General features: G+C 46.9%; 1 protein-coding gene across 1 annotated transcript in view; it reads right to left on the minus strand.

The window, feature by feature from the left end:
- TEX36 (testis expressed 36) overlaps window positions 1–6,437 on the minus strand; it is a 16,521-nt gene extending 10,084 nt beyond the window's left edge. Inside the window, exon 1 of the mRNA XM_004374974.1 lies at window positions 6,354–6,437. Within this exon, the coding sequence (XP_004375031.1) occupies window positions 6,354–6,404 (51 nt within the window). The 5' untranslated portion in view covers window positions 6,405–6,437. The remainder of the gene's footprint in view (window positions 1–6,353) is intronic.
- Window positions 6,438–22,804: the final 16,367 nt, after the last annotated feature.

Raw genomic sequence — 22,804 nt, forward strand, 5'->3', positions numbered from 1 at the left:
GGTTTAAAATAATTCAAACAATATAGAAAAGCCTAGGAAGGAAGTGAAATTCACCTGAAATCCTTTCCCATTAACTCTTTGGTGACCATCCTTTTCATATATCCTTATACGATTGTACACACACACATATATAATTTTTGCATGCATTTTATTGTTATTGTTAGCTACCGTCAATGGGACTCCATGCACAACAGAATACAATGCTGCTTGGTCCTGCACCATCCCCGTGATGGGTTGTGGATCAGACCATTGTGAACCACAGGGTTTTCACTGGCTGATTTTCAAAAGTAGATCACCAGGCCTTTCTTCCTAGTCGGTCTAGTCTGGAGGCTCTACTGAAGCCTGTTCAGCATCATAGCAACACACAAGCCTCCACTGACAGATGGGTGGTGGCTGCACATGAACGGTACTGGCTGGGAATCGAACCTCGGTCTCCTGCACGGAAGGCGAGAATTCTACCACTGAACCACCACCGTTCCCTTTGCATACCCGTTGCTGTCGTTATTATGTGCCATCGAGTCGGTTCTGACTCACAGCCACCCTATAGTAAAAGTAGAACTGCCACACAGAGTTTCCAAGGAGCAGCTGGTGGATTCGAACTGCAGACGTTTTGGTTAGCAGCCGAGCTCTTAACCACTGTGCCACCAGGGCTCCATTGCATACACAGGACCATATTATAAATGTGCTTTTAAAAATTATGAATACTTTTTTATCTGACAGTAACTTTTGGTTACTTTCTCTCTCTCCTTCTTGTCACCCCTCCTCCACTGCCACCCCCAGAGAACCAATAGTAACAACTGAGCGCTCATATAACCGCATACAAATACCTACACACGCAGAGGGGATTTGTGCTGCTTTGCAAAGATTGAATCCTATTATGAATACGGCTTGCATCTTGCTTTTCTCACTTAACAATATACCCTAGACAGTCTTCAAAGTCTACCTGTTCATTTTTAATTCATCTTGTATTACATTTTCAAAAACCATTTTTGAACAATTTCCTCTTGAGGGTAAATACAAATAATACACAGGGCCAACAACCTTTCCTTTCTTTCCACCTCCAGTTAGTCGGTCAACCCTCCACTCTGGGAAGCTGTGGACAATCGGGCTGGGGGTGGGGGCAGAGGTTCTGACATCAGGAATGTTCTCTCTCACCAGCAATGTGACAACTGACTTGAGTTCATTTGTATTCTGCAAGTCTATGAGCTGAATTGCTGTAAAAAAAAGAAAAAAAAAGGCTCTAGCATTTTAATTTCACTCTTTTAAAATATATATTTAATGGCTCTAACAAGATAGCTGTGAAATAAACCCTTCTGTTAGATATTGTAGCCGTGAAATATAGCTTTTTAACTAGTTGGCAGTGAAATTTTTGCCGCATTCAATCACTCAGTGACTGAAATATTAAATAGAGAGGTGAAAATGTGTGGAAAAAGTCTTTCCTGCCCAGAAACAGCCAGATGACAGCCAGCAAGGTCAACTGCAAAACGACCGTCCCCTCTAATGTGGTAATTACTATCCTCCCAAATGGGCCGCTGCTGACTCAAAGCCAACAATTTCTTTAATTTTCCCAACTCATCTACAAGTTACTTTGGGAAACTTCAGGATCAGCACTATTCTTTTTTATGCTCTTACGTGCTGGCAGCAGAAAGGGTCCACACCAAAGGCTCAAGTCAAGCTTGGGGGACATGGCCTTTCCACCTAAAATCCAGGCAAGGTGCTGCATTCTTGGGGTCTCAGGTGGGAGATGCTATGAACCTGTGAAAGGCTCTTTCTCCCCTTCTTCGTTACTAACAGAAGCCTGACTTTGTTTAGGGTTGCAACGTGGCTGGTTAATAAATATGTTCCCAGACTCCCTTGCAGCTAAGTTGGCCATGCAACTCAATAAGATTGCAGCCGAAGTCCATGGGACAGGGCTCCTGGAAAAGCTGTTGTTTTCCTGATAAAAAGGGGAAGACTTAGTTGGTGGGTGCCCTCTCTCCTTTTGTCCTTTGTTTTCCTGCCTGGGTTGTGGACTTGCTGCGTAGACAGGGAATGTTGTTGTCGTTAGCTGCCATTGAGTCGACAGCAGACTCCTGGTAAAAAAAACAAAAAAAAAAAAACAAAAGGCATAGTGAGGGCACCTGACCTCCTCTAACTTCATGAGTGGGAAAGAGAAATCATTATCAGCATCAACATCCCAAGGCTAATTGCTGTGAGGTGAAGTTCAGACATGCCTCCACCCTCCAACCTTTTTACCAATTCTGACACCAGCTGTCCCTACCTTGGCACTCTCTACTTCTCTGCTGGGTTCAGTAATTTATTGCAATGGCCACACAGAACTCACAAACTGTACTTCCAGTTATGAAGTTTGTTAGCAAATTAACAGGTTACAATTCATGATACAGTTTTTCGATCAGCCTCTTCTCAGCCGTGCCTGCAGGCAGGACTCTCCCTGGCCTTTGACCTCTTAGACCTTGGCCTCTCAGCCCCTCGGCTCCCTTGGCCCCTTGGCTTCTCGGCCCCTTGGGCCCCTTGGGCCTCTTGGGCCAGCCTCTGCCCTGCTGCAGCAAGTGTTACAAGGCTCTTTAGTTCTGCCAATAACTGCCGAGAGTCACCTCACTCTGCCAGCAAGCCTCAGCCCAAAGGCACTCAGCTCTCTAGCTCCACTGACAAGTGCCCGGAGGCACCCTACTCCACCAGCAAACCTCCTGTCCCAAGGTGCTCAGCTCTCTCACTCCATGGGCTGGGAAGCCCACTGCACCATCTCCTGCCAGTCTTCTGGTTCCACTGCCTCTGCTGCCACGGTTTCTCTGCTGCTGCTTCTCACCGCCTCTCACTGTGTCCGGTGTTATAGCTCTGTCTGTCTCTTGGGTCTCGAAGTTTCTCAGTGTGGGGATCCTGGGTCCAAAGGATGCACTCCACTCCTAGCTCTTCTTTCTTGGTAGTGAGGTCCCCCCTTTCCACCTCTGGGATGGCTCATTCTAAGCCTAGTGGGACAACAAAACTAACCAATCCCCTTGTTAGGGTTCTATATGCCTTATTTGCATGGTCCCACCTCCACAAGGGTGCCGTGCACCTTATTTGCATTTTTAGCAAACTATCCAATCCCCTTGGTGGGCCACAAGCACCTCATTTGCATAGTTACACCCAGTAATTTTGTGGGAGTTACAAGACCATGGCTAGAAGGGCCATATTAAGTAATTCACTGCACAGCACAAGGTGACCTTGTGCACAACAGAATGAAACACTGCCCAGTCCTGCACTATCCCCATGATTGGTTGTAGATTGGACCATTGCAACCCATAGAGTTTTTATTGGCTGGTTGTCATAAGTAGATTGCCAGGCCTTTCTTCATAGTCCATCTTAGTCTGGAAAGTCCACTGTAACCTGATCAACATTGTCTTAGTTAGCTAGTGCTGCTATAACAGAAATACCACAATTGGATGGCTTTAACAAACAGAAATTTATTCTCCCACTGTCCAAGAGGCTACAAGTCTGAATTCAAGTCTCCAGCTCCAGGGGAAGACTTTCTCTCTCTGTTGGCTCTGGGGGAAGGTCCTTGTCAGCAATCTTCCCCTGGTCTAGGAGCTTCTCAGTGCAGAGACTCCAGTCCAAAGAACGTGCTCCGCTCCTGGCTCTTCTTGCTTGGTGGTAATGAGGTTCCTCTCCTCTCTGCTCAATTCTCTCTTTTATATCTCAAAAGAGATTGACTCAAGATACAGCCTAATCCTGTAGATTGTGTCCTACCTCATTAACATAACTGCCTCTAATCCTGCCTCATTAACATCATAGAGGTTAGGATTTACAACACATTGGATAATTACATCAGATCACAAAATGGTGGAAACCACACAATACTGGGAATCATGGCCTAGCCAAGTTGACACACATACTTGGGGGACACAATTCAATCTACAACAAGGATCGTAGCAATGCACAAGCCTCCACTGACAGACAGATGGTAGCTGTAAATGCGGTGCATTGGCTGGGAATTGAACCCAGGTTTCCCACAGAGAAGATGAGGATTCTACCATTGAACCACCACTGCCCTCATCTTGATGTGAAATAGCCCCATACCAAGGACGGCAGAGCAGGAAGCTGAAAACATCCTGGGCCTCTAATGACTCCCTTGAGCAGCTGTATCAGCCCTGTACTATCTACTTCTAGATTTATTATCACTTGAGAAATATAAACCCGGATTTGGTTAAGACACCATAGTCAGCTTTTCATGTTTAGTCAAACACAATCCTAACTGATATTGTTGGTAATAGAAAGAGGGGAAGCTACCTAACTTAATCTGAGAAATCTATGTTTTCTCTTCATGGGCATAGTGTTATGTAGTGAACAATATTTCCCACTTTACTTTGGCTGCCAGGGAACTCACAGTCACATTTGATGCCCTAATAGCTACCAGAGCCCTGGTGGCACAGTGGTAAAGAACTCGGCTGCTAACCAAAAGGTCAGCAGGTCGAATTTACCAGCTGTTCCTTGGAAACCCTATGGGGCAGTTCTATTCTGTCCTATAGGGTCACCATGAGTTGGAATCGACTCGACGGCAATGGATTTGGTTTTTTTTGACGCCATTATGTCCTATAATACCTATGTTATTTCACCAGTCTTGACCTCTTATTCTAAAGTGTATTGAAACTGATTCCGAATTTTTATTTTATTTATATTTCACTATTTTATTGTGTATATTTTCCATACATCACTTTAAATCTTTGTGGAATGAAGCCAGGTGTGTTTAAAAAGAAAAAAAGTATACATCTATGTATAATAGTGAAGGTCCCCAGGTGGCACAAACAGTTTGTGCTCCATTACTAACCTAGGGGTTAGTGGTTCAGACCTACCCAGTAGTAGCCCAGATAGGCCTAGCAATTCGCTGTCATAAAGATTACAGCCAAGAAAACACTATGAAGCAGTTCTACTCTGTAACACATGGGGTTGCCATGGGTTGGATTCAACTCAACAGCAACTAACAATAATAATAAGTAACAGCAAGTATTGAGTGGGTACTACGTACCAGGCATCATATTAAGTTCTTTTGTGTGAATTATGTCATTAATCCCCACAATAGCCCTCTAACCTTGGAACATTGTTGCTCCCATTTTACAGCTAAAGAAACTGAGTTTTAGAAAGACTAAGCTATTTAGCCAAAGTCATGCCCAGGTGAATAGTGTCAGTTTTTTAAAACCTTCAGACACAAATTTACCAAGGTGTCTTCAATTTTTATTTTTTGTATTTTCTTTTTTAAACAAGCAAAATTAATGGTTTTCTGTGTATCATGGTGTTTAAAGAGGTTAACTCCATGACTTCCCTGATTCTGTCTCTCGTTGCGAGTATCAGTGAGGATGCAGGCGACAGTTTACTGCTGTGATTCCTCTGGAAGTTCCTTTTGTGAATGAATTACAGAAATCAGAAGTGGAAAGACCTGTCCGTACATGATATATGCGCACTAGAGACCAGACAGGAATCCCTGGTGGTGCAAATGGTTAACGTGCTCAGCTGTTAACCAAAAGGTTGGTGGTTCGAGTCCACCCAGAGGCACCTAGGAAGAAAGACCTGGTAATCTACATCCAAAAAATCAGCCATTGAAAACTCTGTGGAGCATAGTTCTACTCTGACACACATGAGGTCACCACGAGTCAGAATCAACTTGACAGCAACTGGTTTTACTGGTGAACACCAAATAAGAGAGGCTCTTGGGCCACCAATGTTTCTTAAAGATGGTAGACTAGTAGTAACTGCCAATGGGCTTTGTGACCAATAGTACGAGAGGGGCCTGGGAAAGAGTGAAGCTGGAAGGTTTTCAAATGATCGAGATAGGTCAATGGTGCCTCCTAGAACTCTTCCCGTTCCATAGTCCAGTGGCGCTAAGGCAATCAGATTGTGAGCCAGCAGAAATGTGTTTAGAGATTTCTAATATAATATTAATTCAGCAAATATCTATTGAGCACCTTCTCTGTGCCAGATCCTACTATGGGCACTTGGGATTTATCAGTGAATAAAAAAGACAAAGACCCCTGCCTTCATGGAGCTTCTATTCTAGCCAGGCGACACAAACAATAAATAAGTTATAAAATATGTCAGAAGGTATGTGATGGAAAAAAGAAAGCGTAAAGCAGGCAGCAATTACTGCCTGGTGGGCACTTACAGGAGCCCATGTGCTGAGTGTTTTACACACACTATTTCATTTACCCCACAGAAACCCCATGAGATCCCATGTCACCGATGAAGGAACTGAGGCTGAGTGAAGTAATCTGTCAAAGGCCATGCTGCCATCAGTAGCAGAATCAGGATTTGAACTCAGTTCTGCGTCCTCGACCACACCCGTGTGGCTTGAGAAAGGTAGCAGAGGGCACCATCTTTCTTACCCATATTCCATCCTTGTCTAAAGGTGGGTTGAAGCATCTTCCTTTGGGCATTCTCTCCAGGAAGCTGAACGTTGCTGAGGCGGGCTGCCTTACCTCTCCATTGCCTCCCAAGCTCTACACATCTGGGACATTACTCCTCCTCCCTGTTTCTGATCTTGAATTCTCAGCCTTCGGCCTGGAGGGAAGCTGGGGAGTGTCCATTGTTGTCATAGAATCAGTGCTCACTCATCACAATGGGTGGAGGGGTCTGGTCCTCTAGGTCCTCTGAGGATTCCTGCCACTGATTCTCTGCTGCTGCTGCTCCCCAGGTAAGAGGCAGAACCACCAAGTCCCAGGTGAGGAAGTGCCTCAACAGGTCACACAGGTGAGAATAAGAAAACCTGGGGGGAACAGCCAACATTTTGCACCCTCTAATTCCCTCAACCGATAATATATGAGTTGGATTCCAATGGTAACCATCTGTCCTAACCTCGTAGTTTTCAGAGAAGTAAATTGAGTCCCGGGCTGAGGGATGACCTTGTCCACATCAGGAGCATGGTGAAGCCCAGGACCCAAGCCTCTGAGCATGCTCCTCCCACAGCTGCCTGTGTCCCACCCAGCACAGATCCAACCACAGGGACTCACTCCCGGGCACACTCACCTAAATGGCACATCAGTGAGGCTACGTTAAGACAGACACAGAGAAACTAGAACGAAACATTCAGGAATAATCGTTACATGCCAGATGCTGTGCTAAGCTAAGCACCTCACACGTTTCATTTTACAATGAAACCTGTGAGAGCTGGAACTCGACGAGACGGCCTTGTTTTTCCAGGTCTCACAAGTTTTCCGCCCTTGACAGGGTACAGTCTTAACCGCTTTTCTCTTGCTCTCGATTAGTGGAAAATATTTAAGTTATCCTTCTCACAGGATTCCTCCTTACACAGGTTTTACCGTATTTATTTCTGACAACCCTCAGCATTTACAAATGAGGAAATGAGACCCGGGCCTGTTTAAATGCCTATCCCTTAGCCACTGTCCCCTCCAAAGATGAGCTCTTGTAGGCCAGGCGCCAAGTGATTGACTTCACCCGCTACTCTAGCAGCACTTTCCGGTGGAGGCAAAGCAGGACCACCCCCTACAGATGAAGGCTATGGGCTGGCCAGTGCAGAATGCTGCTCCGCTGAACCCTAAAACTAAGTGTGAAGTCAGAGGAGAGAGAGAGCCAAAGGCTTGAATGTAAAAACCTAAAACCAGTGCCATTTTTCCAATGCAAGATTGCATGCACGCTCACCTTATCTCCACGGTTGGAGCAGAAAATCCTCTGGAACTGAAACTTTATTTTTAAATATACTTTGCATCTCCTCTGCACTGGGTTGAAGCTGCATTAAACAAGGTACATGATCCCTGGTGAAGGTGAATGTCCTCCCTTTTGAATGATTGCTCAAAATGCTAACCAATTTGTCCAAGAAAATCAAAACGGAATAAAGTCAACCTGGCCACGAAAAATGAAATTCAATTTTTTCCTTCAGCTAGGATTTCTCTCTTGAAGATTGGGGTGGGGCTGTTCCTTGTTGATGGGGTTATTTTCAGAATTACTGGGTTGAACTTTGTGACCCACAGCTCTGAAAACAAGTCCTGTAGCTCTTGGGGTCCCGGCTCACCGGGGCTAAGAACCCTAGAGGGTCACACTCCATCCTGCCTCGGGCCTGCGGCCTGTACTTGAAGTGTAGTCCAAAACAGCCAGCTGGGGGGAGGGAGGTGTAAATACTGACCGTACAGCAATGCTTATTCATTCTGCCAACAAATATTTACTGAACACCTACCATGCGCCAGCACCGTTTGTAGATAACTCTGAGGGATTTCACGAAAATCAGTTCTTTAAATAGCATGTCATGAATTTAGCGATTCATCCAATGGCCTGTACCCCAGATTACTGATTAAGCCAAAATTATTTTCAGTGAACCACCTACACCATTTATAGTGAGTTGTGCGTCATCCAGTGTATTTGGTGACATGACGGTTTCTGCGTCCTTTGAATTGCAGACCTTCTGTATCAGAAGCGGTAAGGAGTTTGTGAAACGTGGGTGGGTCCATCTCTTCCATGCCTTTTCTGTGCTCTGCTGCCGGGGCTCATTTTAGTTACTGGATTTGCTGTCTTTTGCAGGAGAGAAAGTGGTGGAATTGGGGGTGCCGTGCAGGAATGTTTTGCCACGTGTGTCTGCACGTGCCCCACAGGGGTGCACCCACAGACACGTGCAGGCAGGCTTTGGTCTGTCATTCCACCAAAAAGAAGTTCCATCTCCATGTTCATGGCCACTAATCCCGGACCACTTAGCTTTGTTTGGGGAAAGCCAATCCACGCGCGTGTAAAATGTTAAGCATGGGAAATTCTCAGGGACTGAACCGTAAACGCATTTCTGCTTCACCCTGTAAAGTGAACTAGCTGAATTCTTTCTGCAAATGGCAACCAAATCGAGGCAACTCAATTGCAGTTTTTATTACGATGCCTGATTCACATGGTCCTCATGAAATTGTAACGGATGCACAACACTTTTGGACTCCACCTGGAGAAGTCTTCAGGCGTCTGTAATGTGGAACACATTTGTTTGTTTGTTTGTTTGACCCTATGGTGCAAACTATTTGAAAAATTAACTCCACCTCTCTCCCTTCCTCTCAAGGAAACAGTTCCTGGACCGAGACAAGGAGGACTAAATTGGAAGACAAGAAGGAAAGATAAGTTGACCAACTTGGAAGTTCATTAAAGTGGAAGATAGAAACTCCCTCTAACATTTAAAAAAAAAAAAAAAAAAACACCTTGGCTCTTCCAACATGCCTGACACCTCAAATTCAAATTACGGAAGACACGGTCATGGCAATGACTGGATTTGGGGTTTCCTTGCTGAAACATGAATTGTTACAAACTTTGCAGATCATTTCTAGAAAAGTTTTTGGTTCATTAATCATTTGGAGAACTGATCACTCAAAGAATTGCTACAGGCTGGCACCTTGTACTAGATACAGTGGTAGACACAGTACACACAGCCCATCCTCATGGAGCTGTCTGGTGGGGGAGACAGACATTATTTGGCAAATAACTGGTTGTAATTGTGATAGGTACAGGGTACTCAGAGTCCCTGAGTGGTGCAAATGGATAACACACTTGACTGTTAACCAAAAGGTTGGCAGTTCGAGTCTACCCAGAGGTGCCTTGGAAGAAAGGCCTGGTGATCTACTTCCAGAAAATCGGCCATTGAAAACCCTACAGAGCCCAGTTCTACACAGACCACATGGGGTCACCATGAGTCAGAATCAACTCGACAGCAACTGTAAATCAGGGTGCTCTAAGAGCATATGAGAGTGGGATTTAAATATTGGAAAGGTGATGAAGAAATAAAGAATGACCAGAGTTCATCAAGAGGAAGGTGGCAAAGAGCGGTCCAAGCAGAGGGACGGCCTGTCGGAGGCCCTGATGTTCAGGGGAGCTTGACTCACTCAAGAAACTGAAAGGAGACCCGTGTGGCACTGACACCATGCTCAGGTGGGAGCAGAGGCTGGGAAGCCAGGTCACTCAGGGCTTCGTGTTGACAGAGTCGTGGACAGGCACCTTGCCCTCTTTGATCTTGACCAACTGGCCAAGTGCCAGTAGGAGGCAGAGACGCAGGGAACCGCAACCACCACAAGGCCACCTGAGAGCTTTGGCCCTTGGGAGAAAAGCACTTTAGGAGTAAGACTCACCATAAAGCCTAACAGCATGTTGAGCTTATTTGTTCTTTCTCCAAATTCTGAAAAAGACAGGTGGAAATAACGCAGTTTGATGCCAGTTCCTCCACGTGTTGGGATTTTTATTATTTCCACTGTGTATTTCAGCGTTTGTTGTGGTTTACTTGAAGACTTTCTGCGAGTGCTCTCACCCCGCTGGACAAACAGCTGCTTTTGGCCCCCCAAAAGTCTGAATGGAATAGTCTTCGGAAAACACAAAATAAAAGGCAGTAGTAATTACAAGTGTGGTTTGAAAAGGAGAGCTGTGGAACGGGAAACGCCAGCCTCCAGAATCATAAAGCAGCGAGGCAAAATAAAGAGAGATTTTCCAGCTGAAGAGAAAATGAGTGGTGTCTCAGAACAGGACAGAAAGTGCGTGTCTACCCCACCCAGGGAGAGGGGCTGGGGAGGTAGGGGCCCTCGAAGACTAAGGGAACTGCAGGCTTTTTAAGATCTCCCTTTTCCTCTTATTTTGTACTATAAAATATAATGGAGATTTCATCAACTTGGCAGGAGATTGCAAGCTAATAAAAGAGCCTTGTTGCAAAGATAATAAAAAGACAAAATCATAAAAGATAGACTTGGGCTGAGTTCTGGCTTTAGGCCTCACTTTCTCAGCTCTGCTGAGATCCAGGGTTCATCAGTTCAGTTAATCCTGTGGCTGACCACCGATTTGTCCTCTTTGTCCTTGTGTTTTCTTCACATTCCAGGGCATCTTGAGGCAGAGGGTGTGCCTTCAAAAGGCAAATAGGAAATACACACAGCATTAACGCTTGGAATTGTGCCGTCTGTAGAACATCCCGCCCGTTGGTCTGTCTTACTGTGCTGGCTTGTGTGTTGTTGTGATGCTGGAGGCTGTGACACTGGTATTTCAAATACCAGCAGGGTCACCCACAGCGGGCAGGTTTCAGCAGAGCTTCCAAATGAAGAAGACTAGGAAGAAAGGCATGGCTATGTACTTCCAAAAATCTGCCAATGAAACCCTATGGAAGATGAGACCCCTAGGTTGGAAGGTACTCAAAATGCACAGTGACTGTAACAATGGACTTGAGCATACCAATAATCACGAAAATGCTGCAGGATCAGGCAACACTTTGTTCTGTTGTACATACGGAAGCCCTGAGTTGGAGCTGACATAACAGCCAAACTATTTCAGAGCTCTCCATTCCCAGGCTGTGCTTCCCTGGTCCAAGTTTAAAAACCAAACCAAATCCACTGTCATCGAGTCCATCCTGACTCATAGGAACTCTACGGGACAGAGTAGAACTGCCCCATAGGGTTTCCAAGGCTGTAAATCTTTGAGGAAGCAGACTGCCACATCTTTCTCCCGAGGAGCAGCTGGTAGGTTCCAACCTCCGACTCTCTGGTTAGCTGTCAAGCACTTTAACCTCTGCACCACCAGCAAAAACAGCACACGCATCACGTGCTTATTTAGCTCAGTAATGGTGTCCCAATGGAGGAATCGGACGGGGCGTGGCATTGAGGCCAGCCCAGACCCATTCCTACATTCAAGGGAGGCTAGCTAATTCCTTGCGGCCTTCAGCTCCCCTCTGGCTTCAAACACATCTTGTCACCAAACCCTCTGCTGTCTGTCTTTTCCTACTTCCCTCTCTCTGGTGTCTGAGTTGGCGATGAAGTACAGAACCCTCCCACGAGGGCCTTGCTCTGCCAAGTGTGGTCCTCGGACCAGCTGTATCAGAATCACCTGGGAACTTATTAGAAATGCAGACTCTCAGGCCCCTCCTTCCCAGCCCTTCAGCATCAGAATCTGCTTTTTAACAAGATTCCCAGGTGATTCGTGTGCACCTTAAAGCGCTCCTCCCTAGAGAATCAGGGACACGTGAGATGCACTGTGGCTATGCCTATATTTGACGCTTCCTCAGTTCTTATAACGAAAACACTAGTTGCCGTTGAGTCAACTCTGACCCATGACAATCTCACGTGTTAGAGTAGAATTGTGCTCCATAGGGTTTTCAATGGCTGATATTTCAGAACTAGATCACCAGGCCTTTCTTCTGAGGCACCTCTCAATGGACTTGAACCTCCAACCTTTCAGTTAGCAACCAACTGGGTTAAACTTTGCAGCACCCAAGGACTTCCTTCTAATGAAAGGGTAGTGAATTCGGTAATGCCCCCTGGGCACATTTGGCCTTGTGGCTGCAAGTAAGCACCAAAGCCTGATCCCACCTTTCTGCCTTTAATTGGACAGGGATCACTGTGCTACTCGATTTTTAAAGCTTCTGAAGCCAAAATAGGAGGCGCAAAGGAGGAGGTGGCATCGTGTTGACTTAGAAGGTTGTCCCTCAGGAGATCAAATCTTTCTAGACTGGGTCACCCTAGGCTTTGAGTGTGGGGAAGGAGGGCGTGGGTTGTGTTTTCTGCTGAGAGCGTGGAGACGCTTGCAGCCTCTCCGCACAGTTGCATAAACACACTGCCGTGCGGTTGTCCTCATGCTTAATTTAGATTGCTGCCCCATTGATTCAGCTGTGGCACGGCCGAACGAGAGGAAACCAAACCCCTGGTCCCGTCGTTCAGACTGTGCAAGAACAACCACATTAGGGCCATGCGCCTAATTGAGCACTTAGTCAATAGGCTGTTCCCTCCGGACTGAGTCATTTGCTTTACCCTTTGCGGGAAGGGGATCAAGCTGAGCAGTGAATGTGGGTAATTCATGCAGGAAGAACTCATTCAAGGTGAGGGTGGATTGACTGGAATTACTTATTGCTGAGTCAGGAGGGAGACAACAGAAAGGAAGTGCTTTCCCTCCTCAGGAGAGACTAATGCCCGTTACAAAGGGCTGAGGCCCGCTCTAAGGAGCCCTGGTGGTACAGGGGTTAAGCGCTCAGCTGCTAATCAAAAAGTCAGTGGTTCGAACCCGCCAGAAAGATGTGGCAGTCTGCTTCTGTAAAAATTACCGCTCTGGAAACTCTTTGGGATAGTTCTACTCTGTCCTATAGTCGGCATCGACTCGACGGCCATGGGTTTGGTTTCTGGTTTTTGAGACTAGGTCTGAGCCCGGCCGGCAGGAGCAGGCTGTGTAGACAGACGGTTTGATGCCTGCCCCCAATGCAGAGGTGCTCATCTCCCGGGGTGGGCTCAGGGATTGGGGAACAGACGGTCATTGGTGCACACCGAGCTCACTGCTGTGTGATTTTTTTAAAAAATCATTTGATGCCTCTAGCTGTTCAGCGGTAAAATAAGAAAACCCGTTTTATGTGGAGCCACAGGCCAGCGTATCGACCGCCCTGCCTTGCTGGTGGAGATATAACGGCATTGTTAGGGGCGATGTCAGTGGAGGCACTGAAGGGTGGAAAAACACGAAATCACATTTCTCAAATGACAATGGCTTGAATATTTGTGAGGCTTCTGCCTCCGTCAAATGTGGCCAAGATTTATTTTCAGGCTGATTTGATCGCCCACTCTACAGCATTTGTCCAGTCAACCTCACCAGCAGTTAGTTACACGTTCGAACAAGCCATCGATGCTGCTTCCGGAACGGGTGATCCCCCACGCTTTAGCAGTCTCTGCGAAGGGAAATCATTTCCCTCATATCCCGAGCATCCTAAGACTTCGCGTTGTATTCTTCGCACAGCCATCTGCTGGGATACATGCACCCGTCAGCTATCTTCCTCTACTGGCATAATTACAAGAAATTCCTTTCGAAGGTTGTGTTCCATTTCCATTTAAAGGTATTTTGCTCTCTCTTTGCCCTTGCCCCCAAGGAATTGTGGGAATTCAATTTAATAGGCTTTTAATGGATCTATGATAACTGTGATTATAAACTGTGAATCAGATCGGGGGAGCGTCCAGTTCAGCGGCATCGGTTACAAAGACACCACCGTGCTTTTGATTCTCCGTGAGGACTTTATCTTCAATGCTCAGACACAACCATCCTTTAAAAAAAAAAAAATTAAAGGCACCTCATTTGCTTTGCAATTGCTTTGATAACCGTTTTAAAGCCTTTAACTACGCATTTTCTTTTTGATGTGTTAGTCGTATTTAGAAGCACATCCTGTTACTAAAAATTAAATTTCAAAGTATGCAGTTGTATTTCCGGCTTCCTTTTACAGCGGAAGATGCTGGGTTCATTTAATACACCTGCCACACGCTAGACGCATACCGCCACCTTCAACCTTTCACAGCCAAGTATTTAGAATTAAATTGTTGCTGTGCTCTCTGAACACGTAATTACTGCTTTGAGTTTGGTTAATAAAAATCTACTTTTCTTTGACATATGCTGGCTCTTCAAAACGAACCTGCCTAGTGGGTCCATAGATGAATCGGTTGCAAGTCTCCTTGAAATAAGAGGCACAGCCCTAAGGTAGTAGCCGTGTAATAGTACCACCAGCCAATTAGAGCCCTCAGATCAAATTAGCTCTCACTTCCCATTGGCCAGAGCAGCTAGGGCGTTTCTACCGAAAGCCCGGTGACCTTCCGGCGAGCAGCTCTTACCCCGCCCAGTTGTTGCTGGCATCTGAACTGTTCACCTGCGGGTTTTTAAAACTTGCCTCACTGAAACATCTCAGCTGACTTCCCAGGAAGTCCCTGTGGCTACCCATCCTTGGATTCGTGTCCTTGTCTATACAAAATAATCCCTATAATTCCTGTGATTGGAGTAGTTCCAAATGGCCAAGCCCTTAGCTAGAGTTGGCCTGTAGATAGGAGGTCTTCCTGTCTGGTAGGTGAGTCTTTGCCTACGGGCCCTCCTTGGGGGCATTCATTGGGAAACCCATGAGAAAAAAGCTGAGTAATCAAGCAACAGATGAGTTAGCACTGCCTTTTTGAATGATTAAGGTTTCAAGACTGTACCCATCGATTTGAAAACAGACACTTGAACAGGAAGGAACGGGGAGCATTGGACCTCTAAAGGCCAGTTTATCTGTAAGGAACAAAGAGCCCTACAGCCAGAAGTCTCATCTAGAAAGATCAGCACAGAAACCTGCCCCACTGGGCAGCCAGGTGCTGCCAGGACTGGCATCAGGAGAAAGAACGAAGAGGTCATTATGGGTGGCAACACCACCCATCTGCCAGTCTGTTGTACTGTAGTGGCTTGTGTGTTGCTATGATGCTGGAAGCTATGCCATTTGGAGCTGACTTGGTGGCAGCCAGCAACAACTGGTGGCAAGGAGTCATTTGGTAGCAATTGCTGGATCTTAAAAAAGTTCGTATTTTACGATGCAGCAATTCTACTTCTGAGAAATTACCCATGTATTTGCACAAAGATTTGTCTCTAAGTCTATGGAGCCCTGGTGGCGCAGTGGTTAAAGCACTTGACTGCTAACTGAAAGGTCAGTGGTTTGAAACTACCAGTGGCTCTGCAGGAGAAAGACGTGGCAGTCTACTTCTGTAAAGATTTATAGCCTTGGAAACCCTATGGAGTAGTTCTACTCCATCCTATAGGGTTGCTATGAGTTGGAATCGACTCAATGGCAGAGAGTTTGGTTTTTTAGGTTTTATACTCGTTACAGTATTTGTTACAGAAAACTGGAAACATAAGTGTAAATAAAATTGAACACAATGCAGTCATAAAAAATAGAGAAGAATAATGACAGAGGAAAATGTTGATTTTTTTCAATAGAAAAGAAAGGTAACTACATAAACAAAATTTTCACATTTTTAAAAAAATATGTACATATATTCACGGAAAAAAAATGGACACTTACACAAAGATTTTAGAATTGGTTGAGTTTTTTTTTTTTTTTCCCCTTCATTGGGCTTTTCCAAAGTTCCATAATGAACGTGTGTTGCTTTTGTGATCAGAAACAAAACTAAAAGGTGTTTTCAAAGAAGGCATATTCAAGCAAGTGATGTCTGATCAACTTCTGGCAGCAACTGAAGATGCAGGCGAGAAGGACGTGCAAATTAAACTACAAAGCATGTAGAGCCAGTGATGGTCTACAAAGAATAGAGAGAGCCAGCCTGGCTGTGGTTAAATCATGAACTTGTATGTACTTCAGAAAAGTAATTTATAGCCAAGCCTCCAAATGGCATTAGGTGCTGAAGAGGTGCATGAGAGAGCATCCCTACTCTCAAGGGGCTCATGGCCAACCGAAATATTATCCTCATTTCCACCAGCCTTGCCATTCAACCCTGTGGCGGGCAGAGAAGTTCTCGCACCCAGTGCTACAGAATCCACTTTAATAAGCCTTGCTTTATGGAAAGTAAAATCATAGCAAGCTTAAAGTCTGCAGAGGCATGACACTTGGTCTTAACCCAGACTTTTAAGAGGGATGCCTTGCGGTCAGACAATGAGGAATAACAAAGCTCCAAGTTCTGGTAATATTCTTGCTAAGATCTTTAATCAGGAAGGCCAGAACATGCTAAAATGTCTTCATGGGTTCTTCTGAGCGCAATTGTGAAACTTTCAAAGCTTCTGCCCTCAGGAAAAATGTAGGTCATGTCTATTTGGTATATATATCATCTCCAGTATTGAAAAGTTTTGGCATGGTTTCTTTACGAAAAAAAATAAACAAACCTGACTCATAGTGACCCTATAGGACAGAGTAGAACTGCCCCATAGGGTTTCCAAGGAGCAGCTGGTGGATTCAAACTTTTGGTTAGCAGCCTCAGCTCTTAACCACTGTGCCACCAGGCCTCCATGGCCAGTGTTAATTTTTACAGTAAATACACCACCTGAGAGATTCTTCCTCAAAGAAGTAATGGCAGGACCCCCCCACCAACACCAAGGCACAGGCCAAGTGAGTCAAGGCAGGGTTTACTCCCAGGGACCAGATATTAATTGAAAGGGTTAGTCACAGGAGACATGGAGGCAGAAGGAACTGGGAGTAGAGGAGGTATTTGGGGCTTGCCCTCCAGTAACCATTAGCCCCCTCCTTCCAGCAGTAACCCTCATTCTTATCTCATCCCCACTCGTTTCATACAGCTTAGGTGGAGCTGATTCCATCGCTTGCTCCAGCCAATCAGAGCATCGTAGTCCCTGCTTGCTCAACACTGGCCACTCAGAGCATCACAGTCCCCACTTGCTCCAGCACTAACCAATCAGAGCATTACAGTCCCCACTTGTTCCAGCCCTAGCCAATCAGAGCATCACAGTCCCTGCTTGCTCCGCCACTAGCCACTCAGAGCATCACAGTCCCCTGGCAATACTGATTGGTTCTGGAATGGGCACATAACCAATCAGGCCAATCAAAGCACATGAAACTTGATTCCAGAGCTCTTACTTGGGCTGAGAAAGAATCTCATTCCTTCCTGAAGGATTTACATCTGAAGACACGTGGGCTGGTGCTTCCGCTTCACCTTTCCACCTCAGTCCCTTGAGAATGAGGCCAACACAAAGAGAAGAGCAGCAACAGGGGTGGAGGGAACTTGGGTCCTGGAGACACAGTCAGAGCCTGTCCCTGATGCCACAGTACCCCTGAGCTTGTTCGTGTGTGATTCCCTTCTTGCTATCAAAGGGGATGAGGACTGAGGGAGAAGCTGAGAAGGAAAGAAGGTTCAGCCTCAAAGGCTGAGGGAGACGAGAGGACCAGTGGGAAAGAAAGAGATGAGGGCCCTGGAGGGTAGGGGGAAAAGAAGAAGAGGATGTGCTTCCTAGGGACCAGAGGCCTGGCCAGAGGTTTCTTCCCACCCATGTTCCCAATCCCCCTGCTGGTCCACCACTGTGGGCTCAGCCCCGAACTTCCCTACCCTTGTCTTTGGTGGGTCAGGGTCTCTTGACATCAACTCTCCCAGGAACAATGCTGGTGGGGAAAGGGAGGGTACCTCAACTCCCTGCTCCCCAGGGACACTCCATGCACCTGACACCCACCCCAGCCCACCCACTCTGGGTTTGAACTTACCCCAAAACACCATCTGCCTCTTCCTCGAAAGCACTACTTTTGGCAAATGCATGGGCCGCCACGATAGCCTAGCTATTTAGTGCTGCTGTAACAGAAATACCACTAGTGGATGGCTTTAACAAACAGAAATTGATTCTTTCACAGTTAGGAGGCTGGAAGTCCAAATTCAGGGCGCCAGCTCTAGGGGAAGGCTTTCTCTGTCTGTTGGCTCTGGGGGAAGGTCCCTTTGTCATCAATCTTCCTCTGGGTCTAAGAGTTTCTCAGCACAGGGACCCCGGTCCAAAGGATGTGCTCAGATCCTGGCTCCTCTTTCTTGCTAGTAGGAGGCCCCTCAGCCCTGGGCTTCACCTCTGCCTCCCAGGCCCACAGGGATGGCAACTCTGCTCTGTCAGCTTTGGGGGGCCCCATTCACTTGGGCCTCTTGGCCAGGCCCAGCATCTGCCCTGCTCAGACAAGTATTACAAAGCTCTTTAGCTCTACCAATAAGCATCTGGAGGCACCCCACTCCGCCAGTAAACCTCAGCTGGAAGGCACTCAGCTCACTTGCTCTGTGGGTTGGCAAGCTTAGCATCACTTATAAGGGCCTGGAGGCACACCACACTGCCAGTAAGCCTCGGCCTGAAGGTGCTCAGCTCTCTCACTCCATAGGTCAACTCCCACACCTTCTCGTGCTGGTTTCCTGGTTCTGCTGCTGCCCTTTCTTTGCTGCTGCTTCTTGCCATCTGTGCCATCTCTGATGTTACAGCTCTCCTCACTTCCTTCTAGGCACTCACCAGAATTGCCTTTGATGTCCATAATTCCACCAACAGTCTCTTAAGGCAATCTAGGCTTTTACTATTAAGCATCTTAAAACTCTTCCAGCATCTACCCATTCACAGTTTCAAAATCTCTTCCACATTTTAGGTATCTGTTAGAGCAGCAGCCCACTCTTCTATCTTACCAAATTACCAAATGTCTTAGGCTGGATTCTCTAGAGCAGCAAAAGCAGTGAAGTATATATATATGGAGAAAGATTTATCTCAAAAAAATGCCTCATGCAGTTGTAGAGCGTGGAAAGTACCGAGTCTGTGAGTCAAGTGTCAGGCTGGAGGCTCCTCCTGACTCACACCGCTATAAGGGCTGACGAACCCCAAGATCAGCAGGTCAGATGGCAGACTGCTGGCTCATGGGCAGCAGAGGCTGATGAATCCCAAGATTGGCAGTTAATACAGCAGGCTGCTGGCTCAAGTCCAAAGAACTGTAGGTCAGATGATGATGAGCCAGATGCAGGATCCAGAGCAAGCTTTGCCAGAACGTCCATACATCTATTGGATGCAGACGACACCCCCAAAGAAACATCCTTTACAACTGATTGCTGATTACATCAGATCACATCATGGAGGATGACTACATCATTACATAACTGCCACACTACATCATTATAGAACTGCCAGACCACTGGGAATCATGGCCCAGCCAAAGTGACATACAACTGGCTGCTCCTACAATTTGGGCTTTCTTTGCTACATCAATAACTTCAATCCTTACAGCAAACCAAAGGTGCAGGTACTATTATTATCACAGTCCCAGACACAGGCCCCAAGGACCAAGCAATCCCTGATTGTCCTGAGTGTGGCTGCCTTCTTGTTAAAAAAACTTGCCCGTTTGTTACCCACAAGGCCCAGTCTCTATTTGGAGGGTGACAGGCAGGGTGAGGACGTTACAAAGAAAATTTTAAAAGAGCAAATGGCAGAAGCCCTAACAATTCAGTTTCATTGAAGAGAGTTGATGAGTTCCATATTTATTGCCTTGCTAGTCACCATGTCAATGTCAGTAACATAAAATTAAGTATTTCTCTGTTTGAAAATAGGCATTTCCATCCTGTGCCTTTGTTGGCCATGTCTTCTGGATTGTAGTGTGGTTGGACTGGAGAGTCTAGGCAAACCTGTGTTCTAACCCCAGCTCCAATGGAGTAAGTAAGTCAGGATTTTAAAAAGTACATCCAGAATTATCTGTTGCCTCAGTTATGTTTAGGAGTCCCTGCGTGGCACAAACGGCTCAGTGTTCAGCTACTAACTAAAAGGCTGGCAGTTCGAGTCAACCCAGAGGCATGTTGGAAGAAAGTCCTGGCAATCTGCTTCCATAAAGATTAGAGCCATTGAAAACCCTATGGAGCACAGTTCCACTCTGACACACTTGGGTCACCATGAGTTAGAATCAACTCAACAGCAACTGCTGTTTTTTTTTTTAAGTCATATTTGAAAACAAAAGCAACCTGGGTGCTAATGCCTCAATATTTCTTCGGACAGCAGGAAAGCCTGGAATGCAACCCAGAAATGTATAAACATCAGCAAAACCCTGGGCAAACCCACCACAGGAGGCACATGGCACAGCAGGTGAGAGCTCGAGCCTTGGAGTCAGCTAGTGTGGTTTTGCATCCCAGCCCTACCGCTTACTAGATGACTTACTAGTTAAGTAACATTGGCAGGTTACTTAACTTCTTAACCTCAGTTTTCTCATCTGTAAAATGAAGATTAAAAATGATAGTACCTACATCTGTGGGTTGTTAGAAGATTTGAAGCCATTGATATAGCAAAACGCTCAGAAGAGTGCCTGGCATGCAGTTCAGCGGGAATGAATGCCAGCTCTTTTTACTCTGTGTTATTGGGTTGTCAGGATGCCCGCGGGAATACAGTGGTGGCCGGGGCCAGAGGAAGAAGGGGACCTAGGAGATCAGAAACGGGTGGGAGCAGAGCAAGGGAATTGGTAAAGCTATGCGGTGGCCACCAAGGGTTATGGAAGCCCGTCTGTACAGCTGGGGCTTTGGAACATCGGAGGAGAAGTTGATCTCCCTGAAAACCTGGGGATGCAGGTTTAGAAAGACCCCCTGACTCTCACTGCTGGCATTTCCACCAACTCCTGCAGGCCTGACCTCTCATTGTCATCCCAGTCCTTGGTCAGACCCTGGGTACCCTGCAGCTGGGCTGGCATCTATCTTTTCCATGACTTTGGGGGCCTGTAGGTGGCCTGCAGGTGGAGGTGAGGAGTGCTATGGGAGATCCCAGAGCACCAAATCGGGAGCCTGGAAGGGTCAAAGCAAATACAGAGTGTTTGCAACTCTGCCGATGGAAAGACTTGCTTCCATCTGATCTTGGGTCTTCCAAGAAAAACCACAAGCAGTGGCAGCCCTTCAGTGTGGGTTCCAGCCCCAGGCCAAAGATCAAGGTTCGCTGCACCAGCGTGGGTTCACAGAATGACAGGCAAGCGTTTTTTCCACCCGCAGACTGTGAGCTGCTCTCCACAAGGTCATCGTGCGTCACCAAGGACGGTCCCCACACTGCCTGGCTCTGCTCACAAATGCACAGAAGCAGTGGTGCAGATAATCCCAACCAAATGGTGGGTAATCCAAAAGCCATTTCTATTTGGCCTTGGGAGAAGTTTCTGTGTGTGTTCTGAGTGTTGGGGTGAGCGAGCCTCCCTGCCAGATGAGTGTGCACCGAGGGGTCTGGGCACATCCTGAAACCCAGACTGCACCCCGGGAGGGCGTCTCCCCGTGAGCCTGTCCAGCGTGGACCATGGTCACTGACAGACACGGGTGATGATGCTGGAGATGCAGGAAGGGACGAGTGCAGGTGGTTCTCCATCGACGCCCTGCCTGACCCGTCCTTCCTGCCCTGATCTGCATCCCAGAAGGCTGACTGCTGCTGACTGCAGGCCTCCTCCACCTCCTTCATCCGCTGGCTTCCAGGTGGGTTTGGACAAGAAGCGATCAGAGCCAGGGAAGCGGAGAGAAGCTGGGCATTTCTCCCAGCTTCCTTCCTGCCCGGGCCCTGTTTCCCTGGCAGTCATGGCCTCACTTCTCCTCCCTGGTTCCAACTTTACCGGGCTCCAGGAGTACCATTCACTCCCTCATCCCTTCAGTCCTAGGAGTGAGGACAGAGTCTCGCCATCCCATATGATCTCTTAACCCTGGAGCAGCTCCTTCATTCAGGTATTTTCATTTGAACCATTGGCGGGGGCGCTCTATTTCCCAGCCTGACAGATAGAAGGTGATAGATGGCGGGGCTGCAGTTGGGCTGGGATGGGGAAGTGGAAGGTTTAACGAGAGAGGTAGCTAGAGGCTCAGCTCAAAGGCCGGCCCCTGACTACATCTGACTGAGCCCATCGCCCGTTTTGCTTAGAGGCCACTTGGCTCTGGTGGGCCTGCCCGACCTTCCAGAAAGGTGAAGCCAGATAGATTCCACCTGGACCTCCGTCCAGTGTAGAGGCCAACCCGACTCCTCCCTGTGGTCATCAGGGATGACGCAGTTGTCCAGAGAAGGTCAGCTACCCTTGGAAATGGAGATTTCAAGTTTGAAAAGGAGCCACATCCTCAGATTTCCCTTTTCAGAGCCTTTCTCCAGTGTCCTGAACTCTCAAGACTGGGATTGGGGTTTTATCAGAAGGACCTTTTGTTGCTCCTTGGTTCCATGATCTTGACCCTGACACTATTTTCTAGAATTATGTCACATGTTCTTCTTCCTTAGTCTGTTGCTTTCTTGCTTTCTGTCAGTGGAAGCCACCACAACTCTAATTCTGCCTCTGTAACAATCTATTTGATTGTTCTCTTGTTGCTGGACATTTCAGTTGTTTCTGATACTTCCTAAATCTAGTTCTTTTCCAGAATTTCCTACCTCTGTGAATGGTCCCAGCCTTCCTCTCTGGCTGCATCTCCCATGATAGCCCCCCTCAATGAAGCATGCTTGCTAGATGCAGCCTTCACACATTTCTTTGCCTTGAGTGGGCTCCCCAGACCCCTTTCCCCACCCTGGCCCTTTATCTACTCAACTCCTAACCATTCTTGAGAACCTAATCGTCACTTCCTCAGAGAATCTCTCCCTGGCCCTCGTCTGTTCGTGTGGAAACCCGAACCTTCCTTCAAAGCACCTCACA

Source organism: Trichechus manatus, unplaced genomic scaffold, assembly GCF_000243295.1.
Source record: "Trichechus manatus latirostris isolate Lorelei unplaced genomic scaffold, TriManLat1.0 scaffold00031, whole genome shotgun sequence".
NCBI classification, from domain to species: Eukaryota; Metazoa; Chordata; class Mammalia; order Sirenia; family Trichechidae; genus Trichechus; species Trichechus manatus.